The following is a 12,151-nucleotide window of genomic DNA, read 5'->3' on the forward strand; positions in this document are numbered from 1 at the left end:
CTATTATAAATACGTTCCTCGCAAGCATTAGATACCAACTGATTTTTCCGTCTCTCCTTTTGCTATATAGTTGCTTTGATCAAAAATCGTTCTTGTCCTAACTTTCCTATTCCTGTTTACATATATGGATTGAATTCTTTTCTTCACAAACCTGACTCTGCTTTTTTAAAAAAACCATTGAAATTCCAACAATTATATGTAATTCCTTTGCCTTTACCTGAATCTTGCTTTGCCAAAAAATCCTCCGTTGACATTCTCATACAGCAGCATAAATGGTTAGCAGAACCCTACATACACCGTTCGTGTTTGGCGTTTATGACATTGCGAGAGCACTGCCTAAGCCGGTGCATACACCGCTTCAGTGCGCTTCGTGCTTCTGCCGGCGGTAGTACCTGAACGCATTTTTCTCCGTGTTTCTGTAAACGCAGCGACCTGAACTCGTGCTGTGGTTCTTTAGCAGCGCGACATACCAGTCAGTGCCAAGATGTCGGGCACAATATTGGAAAATCTTAGCGGCAAAAAGTTGAGCATTTTGGTGGCAACGCTTCTGTTCCTGCAATTCCTCTGTTTCCTGTTGGGTGGTCTCATCGGTGAGTAATTAAGGCAACGCGGTGGCGTCGTCTGGAAGACTCATCCCTCCCACATATATACAAGTGTTGGTCTAAGCTCTTGCGGTCGATGAAAAGGGTCAGAATAAGGGCGAGAATTTCAGTCAAAAACAAAAGCAGATATAATTTCCGTATAGTACACAGTACCGCAAACATACTTCAATCGGAAACTGAATGCGTTTGTAAATACGCATTGGGTCAGATAAATTGATTCCATGATGTCTTTTCTTTGTGCTCCAGCATCTGGCTAAATGAAGCGCACCAGGAGCGTTCTAGATTTTCTTTGTTTATTTAACCATCCTTCTGAAAACCGCGTCTGCGTTTGGAACGATGCGCCAGCATGTGCGTGATTGCATGCGTTATAACAACTACCCTCTCTTCTATGTCTGCCTCATTTATGTGTGGGTGTGTGTTTTTTATGACCGTATTTTTCTCCATTTACCCTTATTCACAGCGCCGGTACCGGCAAGTGTGCAGACGATTCTGGCCACGATATGTAAAGATATTCCCGGATCGCACAACGATACCACGGTGTGGTTGTACTCGCGGGGTGAAGACCGCTGCCAAAGCCTGGACCATTTCGACATCGAAAATGATGACATGAAGATGGCCAATCAGATAGTGTTCGTCTTCCAAATGCCGTTGCCCCGGGAAGGCCGCCAGCTGGACTATTCTCGCTGGCAGCAGAATTTGATCGGTGTGCTGCAAACGGACATTGCGTACGATGCTAATGTGCTGCACAAACCGCACACGAAGATTACGATCGATGCACGGCTGGCGTACCGGAACAAGGGTGATGCTGATCAGGACTGGAAGTATCTGGCCTCGTCGCTGGAGGAGCGAGATCTTGATTGTACGGCAAATAACGTCACCGATGACTATCTGTACAATTGCAACACAATTCCACTGTTTGAGCTTGGTTCGCTGCATCACGATTTTTACCTGCTAAACGTACGTTTGCCGGTGGATAGTGAACGACGCATGAACCTGGACATAGGACACATCAAAGATTTGCACCTATCCGTAATCTACCAAAACGGTGGCTTCACGAAGGTTTGGGTATCGCTTAAGACGGTGTTTCTACCTTTTATTGTCCTCATCATGGCCTGGTTCTGGCAGCGTGTCCATCTGCTGCACCGCAAACCGGCCCTGCTGGAAGAGATGTTGCTGGCGCTGGGATGTGCGCTTACATTCTTAAACATGCCGTTCGAATATTTTACGCTTTTCTTCGACATGCCATTTATGCTGCTTCTAAGCGACATACGCCAGGGAGTGTTTTATGCTACGCTACTATCCTTCTGGCTTATTTTCGCTGGCGAACACATGCTGGTAAGTGAATTATTCTTGTGAAGGTATGCAAACCCTTTTGGTTATCACGGTTAACATGGTCACCGCTTGTTCCTTCACAGATTCAAGAGACGGGCGAAAAATCAGGTCTCAAGACGTACTGGAAGCATCTGAGCGCGGTAGCTGTTGGATGTGTGTCCCTATTTTTGTTCGATATGTGCGAACGAGGCGTCCAACTTCGAAATCCATTCTACTCGATCTGGGTGTCTAAAATTGGTGCAAACGTTGCTGTAAGCTTGTGTTACTTTTTGCTCTCTTTTGCTGCGATACTAATATTTACACGGGATTGTTTTTTTTCCCATTCCAGCTTGGATTTATCATCCTAGCAGGCATCTCAGCGGGATTATATTTTTGCTTTCTGTGCTACATGATTTGGAAGGTGTTTTGCAACATCAACATCAAGCGCACATCGCTCCCGTCAATGTCATCTGCTCGGCGTCTACACTACGAAGGCATCATCTATCGCTTCCAGTTCCTGATGCTGGCAACTCTTCTTTGCGCTGCTATGACCGTGATCGGTTTCATAATTGGGCAGGTTTCCGAAGGACGCTGGAAATGGGACGAAAACATCGATCTGGAGTTCACCTCCGCTTTCTTTACCGGCGTGTATGGCATGTGGAACATTTACATCTTCGCACTGATTGTACTGTACGCTCCCAGCCATAAAAAATGGCCCACCAACGAAACTACGGGTAAGTGATCCTGGAATTACATAATGTTTCATACCTCGTGTCCTTCAATGTTGGTTGTATTGTTTTTCTTCCAGAAAATATTATGAGCGAAGAGATAGAATTCAGCAATCTGCCATCTGATTCGAATCCAAGCGAAATTTCGTCTCTCACGCAATTTGCTCGAAAGGCAGCACAGGACTAAGCACTCCAACGAGAATATGCACAGCCTACTAAGCCACGTGTGCTGAAGACTGTTTGTAGCTGCTGCTCCGCTAGATAAGAAGTCCCATCCAACCCCCCGAGCACAAGAAGGAGGGGGCTTGCATTTACGAGTATTTTTACGCGGTTTTACACAATCATTCTAAACGCTCCATGGCAACACACAGTAACATATATCTCTGTAGTAGGTGTTCGTCTCAAAACGTCAACAGTATTAGTAGCATCAAACAGTATCAGAATGTGCGCTGTATAATAGGGTAAGGTAAAGCAACATCAGGCGCTTTTCCTGCGACATTTTGCTAGATTATAGTGCGTTTTACATCTTTTCTTCATATTTAACGTCTTGATCTTCCCTGATAGCGAATAAAATGTGGACATTTTTTGTGTAAGTTCGGGCATCAACCTTGTGCTCTGCAGAAAGAAATTCATCATTTTACAAGGTGTTCTGTTATCATAAGAAAATATATTTCATTTCTTAAATATCCTTAACATAGTTGGACATTGTACGATGTTGTCTGCATCGTGTATTTCCTTGTTCTTCCCATGGCGGCCCACGGCCCCTGTTTGCTCATGAGAGTTGCACTTGTTTAAAAATGAATGGGGTTGTTAATGTTTCCTTATCAACTATTAAAAAAAATGTAACAGATTCAACATTGAATACGCGGTCCGTGCGGTTCCAGCAATACTTATACTATTCATTGAAAGCGGTAGCACAACGATTCGATTTTGTTTATTTGTTGTTTTTTTGTTCGATAATGTTCGGTCTAAGACCCTGTGTTGCGCTTTGATCACCATCATCATTTACCCGAAGCTGTCCCAAAAACTGTGTTGGCACGTCTACATCTAATACTAAGAAACTTAGTAATTTCGTTACTAAGGTTTTTTAATTGGTTTTTTTTTTACATTCTAATTCCCTCACGGCACTTAACAATGTGTGAGATTAAAATTTCCAATCCACCGATAGCTTTTTTTCGAGATAAAATATTAATTTTAGGATAAAATTATGCATCTTACGGAAGTACACAACGGGTAAATAAAAAGGGGATGGACACTCACTTGGACAAAATTATTCGAGACCGCGCCAATTCCGACCCCGCACCTTGTGCCTGTAGTTTTCACATTCAAAAGGTGTAGGAGCGTATTTGTATAATAAAATTATACCTTCTCGTCCTCCTCGGAGGTCTGGATGCCTACTGTAAGTAGTAAATAATAAGGTCATGAACTATAATTCATTAGTTTATATCAGATTTTTTATATAAGCACCATCTTGTTGTAGTGGAGAGATTCGCCACGGTTTACTAATTAATAATATTACGTACAGCAACGAACGCGTTGCGATGGGAGGACTTCCTCCTCTCATCAGTGTGAGTTTAACGATAATACTTTTGCCTTACCAGGCCGAAACCTGGATCGCCAAGGTGTGTACCCCCTGGTGGTTTCCACATATTAGATGTAGGTGGAATAGGAGTATTACAATATCCAAAAATGAGCGATAAATTGTTGCTGTTGCGCCCAGACTCAGAGAGGATCAGTTATTTTCTGCAATCACGTCTTACTGTTCATGGTAACGTTAGTAATGTCTTTTACAATCATCTCGGCCACCTGCCAGGCCAGCTCTTCCTGTGCCTTATCTTCCGGTAAGTTAACAAGCTTCCGTACCGCTTTCTTGATCCTGTTTCTGTTCCAGCGATCATCGCCGGACGGTGGTTCGGCGATGTCGAAATCTCGCTCGTACCGACCGAGCGCATCAATCCGACCGAACGTTAAACCGGCGACGGGCGAGTTGCGTCGCCACAAAAGATCCGGATTGTACAGCTGACGGGAATCGATCTGCATGATATCACCACCACCACCACCTACAGAACCGCTACCAATTCCACCACCACCGGAAGGTCCATTCGAGGCGGCAAGTGCAACGGCCACCAAATGCTTGCGGTTTCGTTGGTAATTTGTGTCGGACATGGCGAGCAGTGTGTTTTGGGAGGAAATAAACGCAACCGTGTTTCCACGTCGTCCACCTCCCGCACTGGCGTCACTCGTTACGTCCGAGAGCGTTTTCCGATGGCCACGTTTGGCTCCACCGGTCATACCGGTCCGTTGTTCAGCCGTACGTCCACCGGGAAGTATTCCACTAACATCGCTGCTTGTGCTCGTTTTCACTTTTCCAAGCAGCTCGCTAATAAACCTACAGTAAAGCTGAGATTTTATGAACCCGGCAAAGTAACGCTGCTCGAGAAAATGTTCAATAATTCGCACCGGAAGCTCGAAGCATTCCGCCAAGATGGTCGGATCGGCCGAGCAGATATGTTCTTCGAGCAGAAAGCGTATCTTGTCACTTAAACCGAGCGAGCTGGTGGCCTGTAGGGAAAAATATTTCTCATACAGCACGACAGCATCCTTTTGTGCTTGAACTTGATTTTCGAACGAACGTTTAAAGTGTACCGCTCCTACGTAAAACTCCAGATAGTGCCGCTTGCTTTGCTGCTCTAGATGCTCCATAAAGTAGAACAGTGCCATTTCGCTCCCGAGAATGTCTCTCAGCGTGATATTATCGCTTGTGAGCACCTCCAGCGTGTACTTGCAGTAGAAGGAACTCTCCAGGAATGGGTTCAAATAGTTTTGCTCCAACATCTCCAGCAGGAAGTGCTGAGCTTCGTTGAAGATCATCTCACTGCATGTTCCACTACTGCACAGCGCTAGCGAGATGTTGGACAATATGGTAGCCGGCATTTCAATGCAGTGTGGTGAATTTGTGATCAAATACTTCCGATATATTCTTACGGCGTCCGAGTTGATGAGTGAGTTAAAGGGCCGATTAATGGTGGACGTTGCTTTCGTCACTGACGCAGCGGGCATTGCCTCCATGGTCGTCCCTTTACCCGCTTCACAGATTTGTGTTTTTTCGTCATCGGTTAGCGACTGTCGCATGACGGTTATATCACAGACTTCCAGGTGTTTGTCTCTAGATTCTTTGCCAATCGGGTGATCTTGTTCCAGTATCGTCGCCCCATCCTCGGAAGCATCATCCTTAATATCTACCTCTTCAAGCACTTCCAGCGGCGTTGGAGGTGGTACCGGAGTACAGCTTTGCGACGTACGCGAATCCAGCTCCCGCACATCGTCAACCGACTGTGAGTCTTCGAAGGCATTTTCGGAAAACGAGTTCGTTGATAACGAATCACAGTCTATGCTAAAATACGATAGACTATCGTAACCGTCGGAGGAGACACTGCGGTGCAATCGGCCATGAGCATGAGTAGAACCGCCACCAGACGATCGAAGCACGCCTCGCACACTTTCCGATGCTGCCGCCTTGAAGCTTTCCACCTCTAGCCAAAACTTAATCAATGAAAGAGCATTTTTCGATTCCAGAAACTGAACAAAGTAGCAGATGCAACTCTGCTCCACCAGAATGTCAATCATACGGCGCGAAAGTTTCGAAACACGCGCGGCAGTATCTGGAAAACAAAGGGGGATGTAAGAAAGCCGCTCGACGAATGTGATCAATTATTTACACACGCAACAAACACACAAACTCATTTCGCATGCAGTTCCCATACCTCGCTTCTCGAAGCAGTACCGTTCCGCTAGTCTTAGCGCCTCCTCATCTGTTTCAGGTGATTTTGCACCATCGATGACATCATCGCAAGTTCTGAGTGAAGATGGTACCGTTGTCGTCGTTGGATCATTGTTCAGTATCGATGCTAAAGATGACTCGTTGCTGTTGCCGGTTGTGATAGATTTTCTTCGACCTGGAAATTGAACACAAGCGTGGAAAATTACTACACTGCCTCGGATTCCACCCTTATGCGTCAGTTCAATGGGGCGTCCACCCCTTGTGCATAAGGGAGGTGGAAAAAAAACCAAATGATGGAACATAAATAGCAACAATCCGCCCTTTTCTCCCTATCTTTCCCTTCCGGCCCTACCAACTACATGGAGAAAGTTTGATCGTTGGAAAGCGTTTCAGCTGCTCTGCAGACAACTTACTCCTCGCGCTTTTGCTTTCCACCGACCAATGCACTGAACCACTCTGCAGATACATGAACATAGTACAGGCAATTTTGCTGTGGAAAGAATGTCGCATTTTGCCCGTAACGACGACCAGCACAAACCTGTCTTCTTGAGAAACTGCAACATTCTGGTCGATTTCGGATTCGCCAGAAAGGGGTATGGATACTACACTTGAAGACGCACACACCGCTGAAATCACTCTGCCGCTGGCTCATTTGCCAGCCATTTCCCGTAATTTTGTTGTTCAATTTTTAATCTCCGCAGTTGGACTGTGTTTGATATCGGTCATGGTGGTGCTACACTGTTGCTGAAGGGAATGAAACGCAAGCAAACACGAAAATAAAGAAATGTCAAACGTCAGCAGTTGTCAAGCGATTGACAAACGTCAATCTACCCGAGTGTGCACTGTCAGCCGTGCGCAACGTAAATAAACACAGCCGTGGTTCGTCGTGCGCTCCACAAACCCCGGCTCAAAAATGTTGTGCAATCGGTTGCACAAAGCAGCATTTACGCGCCTTAGGACACGTTTTCCTAATAAACTTCCACACTGCAGATATATCCACAACTCAGATGGAACTATTAGTGAAAAACGGATCCGCAATATTGGAATACTGGCACACATCGATGCCGGTAAAACAACAACAACCGAGCGCATGTTGTACTATTCCGGTCGCACGGATATGTTGGGCGAGGTAAAATTGGGCAACACAGTTACCGACTTTTTGCTCCAGGAACGTGAACGAGGCATTACGATATGTAGCGCGGCGGTCAGCTTTAATTGGAAGGAGCATCGAATCAATCTGCTCGACACTCCTGGCCATATAGATTTTACGATGGAAGTTGAACAATCGCTCGGGGCAGTCGACGGCACCGTGGTTATTCTAGATGGATCAGCCGGCGTAGAAGCACAAACCGTTACAGTGTGGGGTCAAGCAGATAGGCATCAACTGCCGAGAATAATGTTTGTTAACAAAATGGACAAAGAAAGCGCCAATTACGAGGCATGTTTGGTGGATGTCCGGCAAAAATTGTCCACTTTACCTGTGCCACTTCAAATGCCTATTAAAGAACACGGAAAATTGGTGGGTAAGATATCGACGGAGACTGGTTTTTGGGACGTGTACAAACACTAACGTTTTTGCACTAACGCATTCTTCCTGTAGGTGTTATTGATGTGCTTTCGTCGAGCCGGATTATCTGGGATGGTCAAAATAAAGGCAGATCATACAAAGCGATTCCAATCACCGATGAAAATCTGCATGATGAAGTTCAAGAGAAGTTGTACGAACTGATTGATCTACTGTCGGGTATGGATGATAGTTTGGCGCAAGCCATAATTGATGCGAATAGTTTCGAAAACATTAAACTCAACCTTGTCCTGGATGCCATTCGTAATTGTACGATGAAGCAGGTTAGTAGCATTATCCATTAGGGAATATTCCATTAGTTAATTTACCGTATTCTCTTATAGCAAATCGTACCCGTCCTGTTAGGATCATCATATAAAAACGTTGGAGTTCAGTTACTAATGGACAGCGTATTGAACTTTTTGCCTGCTCCAAGTGAACGAAATCAGATATATGACTGCTTTGGGTATGTATATTAGAGAGATTGAGAGATATATATATAACACTTATCTTATGTGATGCAACACTTTTAGGACTGATTTTGTCGGAAAGGTTTTTAAAGTAACGCACGACAAGCAGCGTGGTCCCATCACGATGATACGCGCATTTCGAGGAACGGCTAAGAAAGGTTCGAAATTTATTACAGCCAACGGAGGTTCGGAGACGATACAACGTATCTATGAACCGCTTGCCGATGAGTATCGGGAAATTGATTCTTTTGGCCCAGGCAATATAGGACTTTGTGCTGGACCTAAGTCGACAGTTACTGGAGATTTGGTGGTAGCAAACGCGGCTGCTTTAAAAAAAGCCCTGAAGCGACTCTCCGTGGCTGAAAATACCACGGAAGAGACCTCAGACGATGAGCTGTTACTGGCTTCAAAACTGGGCCTGCAAACCACCATACCGGATGCAGTTTACTTTTGCTCGATAGAACCTCCATCGTCTGGACAACAAACAGCACTGGACAGTGCGCTGCGTGAAATTCAACGTGAAGATCCAAGCCTACGAATACGATACGATGAAGTGACCGGACAAACTGTACTGGGAGGTATGGGACAACTGCATTTAGAAATTGTTAAATCTCGCATTTTAAGCGAGTATCGAATCGACGCTGATTTGGGTCCGCTTCAGATTGCCTACAAGGAAACGCTTGAAGAGGCCAGTCGGGGACAGTGGACTGCGGAAAAGGAAATAGCCGGTAGTAAACAATCTGTACACATGGATATGACAATCTTTCCGCATGCTGTCGAGAGTAATGGGGAGCGCTTTGTTTTAGATAATTCTGCTGAAGCGCAAGAAACGCTCAAACTTGTGCGTCCGAGGCAAATGACTTATTTTCGGAAGGGAGCGCTCGGTGCTCTACAACGAGGTCCCAAATTGGGAGGGCAATTAGCAAACTGTGCGATAAAGTTGCATGCACTCGCGATCGGGAGAGGCACTGCTGACCCATTCATTATGGCTGCCGCTGCTCAATGCATAAGCAGTGTATTGAAGAACGCACGCTGCCGCCTTCTGGAACCGGACATGTATCTGGAGATTGTCACACCGGGCGAATATCTTCCACCGATCCTAGCTGATCTTAGTCGTCGTCGGGCACGCATAGAAGACGTTGCCCAGCGTGGTTCTACGAATAGGGTAGTGAAGGTCAATGCGCCTCTGGCAGAGTTGGGAGATTATTCCACAGTACTACGCACGATAAGCTCCGGAACGGCAAGCGTCTCAATGGAACCGAATGGACACTCTGCCATGAATGAATTCGACGAAGCGCAAGCAATGAGACGAGCGTTAGGATTGGAATAAAACAAATAAAATATGCTGTAAATATTTGGCTAAAACGTTAGGTGACTTTTTTAATATTTATTAACACAATTTACAAGATAAAACACTCAACTACTGGACCGAGTTTCTCTCCTGTAATTAGGCGTGTTCCAACTTTGCGTCAATCTTCTCACGCTCCTTTTCGGTACCCTCGTATATAGCTTGCTGTTGCAGTGCTTGCTGCAACTGTGCAGTATCAAACTTTTGCTTGGACCAATTGTACCGACACGGAAACCAATAGCCCAGTGTCGTCGCCATAAACGTGCCAAACCCGATGTGTGTGGACAGTTGCGGACGAGAGGTTTTAAGGAACGCCAAAAATCCTACCCCCATCCCAATGCTGATGCCATACAAAAAGCTGTTTCGAAAACAGGGGATCGTGCTCACATCTCGCCCAAAAATTATCAAAGACTGCAAATCGATAGTACACAAGGCATTAGTTTGTATGCTTGTTAAAGAGTTGTACAATACCGCTGATTACCCTTTCCGATGGTGGATCTATGTCAATATCTTCCGAATGTACCCGACTTTCGCTCATCGTTTGCGTATTGAGGCAGATTGTGACGAACTCTGTATCGCGTTCACTATTTTACCAACAGTAAAACAGCCCGGTTTCACAAGAAATCCCAATCAAAACAAATTTTCTGTTATGAAATCGATTTGACAGCTTGCAGCTTGTCAGCCTGACAGCGGAGAGGTTTTTTTGACGGCAACCACCGTCATGGTGCAACCTCTTCCATTCTCACTTGGATGTGTGCGCTGAGAATAAAATTATCTTCTATCGGTAAAAGCATCCTCCGCGCGAGGCGAACCATCAGACGAAAGTTAATTTCGTGTACGAAATAGCAGTGAAAATCGAAGCAAGAAGCAGTAAATCATTCCCATTTCTGCGTAACGTTGCTCTCGACCCAACGGTGTGCTTGTCGTGATTAGGCACGGAACGTACGTGTGCATGTGATTAGGCATTTTAGTGTGCTCTCCGTCGTGTCGTGCGTGCAAGAAACCTCTGCCGCCGGAGCTGGTAGTCTGCCTGTTTCTGGTGGTGGTGCTTGTTGAAGGCCAATCTCACCTTTCGGGGGGTGGCAAAGCGCAGCATAAAGTCTACTCCTCTCCAGGCTAAAACGCCCTAAACTACAGTATCCATGTGCGGTATGTTCAAGTAAGGTTCGAAAGCTGACGAAATCTTAGCGTGGAACGTAACGAAAGAGGTGCTGTAAGAGTTGGAGCAAACAACACACAACAGCAAGCAAATGATAAAGCCATCTTTTACATATAAGGTAAGTTTTCACCCTGATCTCTTGGGAACTTGTGAAAGAATGTGGTGTCCTCAAGGTGGCGTCCTTTGCTATTTTGCAAAGCAGGGGATGTAGTTCTTCCCCCTATTGGGCCGGGATGATGGGAGAACAGTCTCCCAACCACTGTCCTGTTTCCTTCTTTATTAACTTGCGCTAGATTTCGTAGCGGTTGACAGAGTGGTGTTTTTCGTTCGTCGTGGCTGTACCACCTTTGCTCGTTTCTCTGGGTCCGAAGGACGGAAGGGTACAGTACGGTGCAATGATTGGAGAGAGGTGGGCAAAGAGTTGATGTAACGTATCTCACACACACACTAGCAAAGCGGGATGGCAAATCGTACACGCACACAACTGTACACGCGCACAGGTCGTGTACACACAGTTGGGGGGGACGGGATCGCTACCATCTGATGCAAGCAAAATAAAAGAACAAGAAAAATAACTTTCACGCGCCATTTTGTTTTTTCCCGGTTTCGCGGCGCGCAAGGTAGCAAAACTTTTTATTTGGCTGGTAGACCGTGCCTCAACGATCGGCTGCATGCGTAATAGATAGAAAGATAATAATAGTCATAATGAGCGGAAAAGGAGGGCGACGGGTTGTGTTGTGGATGAAACGGGACAGGAAGACGATGGGGGAAGGGGTGTATTATTTTCCACCGCGCATTCCCACCACCCTCGGAAGTTCATCCTGCTCGAAGAATACTGTTGGAATTAGCTGTGGCAGCGCACACTTAGATCAACAATTTCTTACTCAACGGGAATAGTGCAACGTTCGTTGTGTGTATGTGTGTGTGTGTGTGTGTGTGTATGTGCATCCAAAACAGAAACCAATTCGCCAAGAGCACAGAACGAATCGTCTATCGTCAGGGAAAAGGTTTCGCCGTATTTGGGTTTTTGCTTTCTTAAACTACTCTGACTTGTCGGATTACCCGATAACCGCGTATGGCCATGGCAGTTTGTTATGTAAATTAAATTCAACCGCTGTTCTGTGTGAAGTGAAAAGGTTGTCTCCCCCACCATGTGGCGCTCTGAAACTTCGCAATCAAGATTAGCAC

General features: G+C 45.7%; 4 protein-coding genes across 4 annotated transcripts; 2 read left to right on the forward strand and 2 right to left on the reverse strand.

The window, feature by feature from the left end:
* Positions 1-403: 403 nt before the first annotated feature.
* LOC128303200 (protein wntless) lies at positions 404-3,215 on the forward strand. Its single transcript, XM_053040069.1, has 5 exons — positions 404-590; positions 1,063-1,937; positions 2,018-2,185; positions 2,263-2,647; positions 2,722-3,215. The coding sequence occupies exons 1-5, from the start codon at positions 485-487 to the stop codon at positions 2,826-2,828; spliced, it is 1,641 nt and encodes a 546-aa protein (XP_052896029.1). The 5' UTR covers positions 404-484; the 3' UTR covers positions 2,829-3,215.
* A 73-nt stretch (positions 3,216-3,288) lies between these two features.
* LOC128301515 (A-kinase anchor protein 10, mitochondrial) lies at positions 3,289-7,155 on the reverse strand. The gene is made up of 3 exons (XM_053038046.1): positions 6,961-7,155; positions 6,406-6,597; positions 3,289-6,303 (listed from the first exon to the last, which is right to left on the reverse strand). Exons 1-3 carry the CDS (start codon positions 6,983-6,985, stop codon positions 4,391-4,393), a joined length of 2,130 nt encoding a protein of 709 aa, XP_052894006.1. The 5' UTR covers positions 6,986-7,155; the 3' UTR covers positions 3,289-4,390.
* A 180-nt stretch (positions 7,156-7,335) lies between these two features.
* Positions 7,336-9,810, forward strand: LOC128301984 (ribosome-releasing factor 2, mitochondrial). The gene is made up of 4 exons (XM_053038678.1): positions 7,336-7,945; positions 8,023-8,270; positions 8,331-8,452; positions 8,520-9,810. Exons 1-4 carry the CDS (start codon positions 7,336-7,338, stop codon positions 9,784-9,786), a joined length of 2,247 nt encoding a protein of 748 aa, XP_052894638.1. The 3' UTR covers positions 9,787-9,810.
* Positions 9,811-9,814: 4 nt separating this feature from the next.
* On the reverse strand, positions 9,815-10,424 carry LOC128301985 (cytochrome c oxidase assembly protein COX20, mitochondrial). Its single transcript, XM_053038680.1, has 2 exons — positions 10,286-10,424; positions 9,815-10,215 (listed from the first exon to the last, which is right to left on the reverse strand). Exons 1-2 carry the CDS (start codon positions 10,340-10,342, stop codon positions 9,904-9,906), a joined length of 369 nt encoding a protein of 122 aa, XP_052894640.1. The 5' UTR covers positions 10,343-10,424; the 3' UTR covers positions 9,815-9,903.
* Positions 10,425-12,151: the final 1,727 nt, after the last annotated feature.

The sequence above is a fragment of the Anopheles moucheti genome, chromosome 3 (assembly GCF_943734755.1).
Source record: "Anopheles moucheti chromosome 3, idAnoMoucSN_F20_07, whole genome shotgun sequence".
Lineage (NCBI taxonomy): Eukaryota > Metazoa > Arthropoda > Insecta > Diptera > Culicidae > Anopheles > Anopheles moucheti.

Bases quoted from the DNA above. Each gene is read 5' to 3' on its own strand.
- LOC128303200 (XM_053040069.1), top strand. From the start codon at position 485: ATGTCGGGCACAATATTGGAAAATCTTAGCGGCAAAAAGTTGAGCATT. The intron at 1,938-2,017 runs GTAAGTGAATTA...GTTCCTTCACAG, and splicing joins TCGCTGGCGAACACATGCTG to ATTCAAGAGACGGGCGAAAA. The intron at 2,186-2,262 runs GTAAGCTTGTGT...TTCCCATTCCAG, and splicing joins AAATTGGTGCAAACGTTGCT to CTTGGATTTATCATCCTAGC.
- LOC128301515 (XM_053038046.1), bottom strand. From the start codon at position 6,985: ATGTTGCAGTTTCTCAAGAAGACAG. The intron at 6,598-6,960 runs GTTTGTGCTGGT...TTCAATTTCCAG, and splicing joins GCAGTTTCTCAAGAAGACAG to GTCGAAGAAAATCTATCACA. The intron at 6,304-6,405 runs GTATGGGAACTG...TTTGTTTTCCAG, and splicing joins GTACTGCTTCGAGAAGCGAG to ATACTGCCGCGCGTGTTTCG.
- LOC128301984 (XM_053038678.1), top strand. From the start codon at position 7,336: ATGTTGTGCAATCGGTTGCACAAAGCAGCATTTACGCGCCTTAGGACA. The intron at 7,946-8,022 runs GTAAGATATCGA...TTCTTCCTGTAG, and splicing joins AGAACACGGAAAATTGGTGG to GTGTTATTGATGTGCTTTCG. The intron at 8,453-8,519 runs GTATGTATATTA...CAACACTTTTAG, and splicing joins CAGATATATGACTGCTTTGG to GACTGATTTTGTCGGAAAGG.
- LOC128301985 (XM_053038680.1), bottom strand. From the start codon at position 10,342: ATGAGCGAAAGTCGGGTACATTCGGAAGATATTGACATAGATCCACCA. The intron at 10,216-10,285 runs GTAATCAGCGGT...ATCGATTTGCAG, and splicing joins TAGATCCACCATCGGAAAGG to TCTTTGATAATTTTTGGGCG.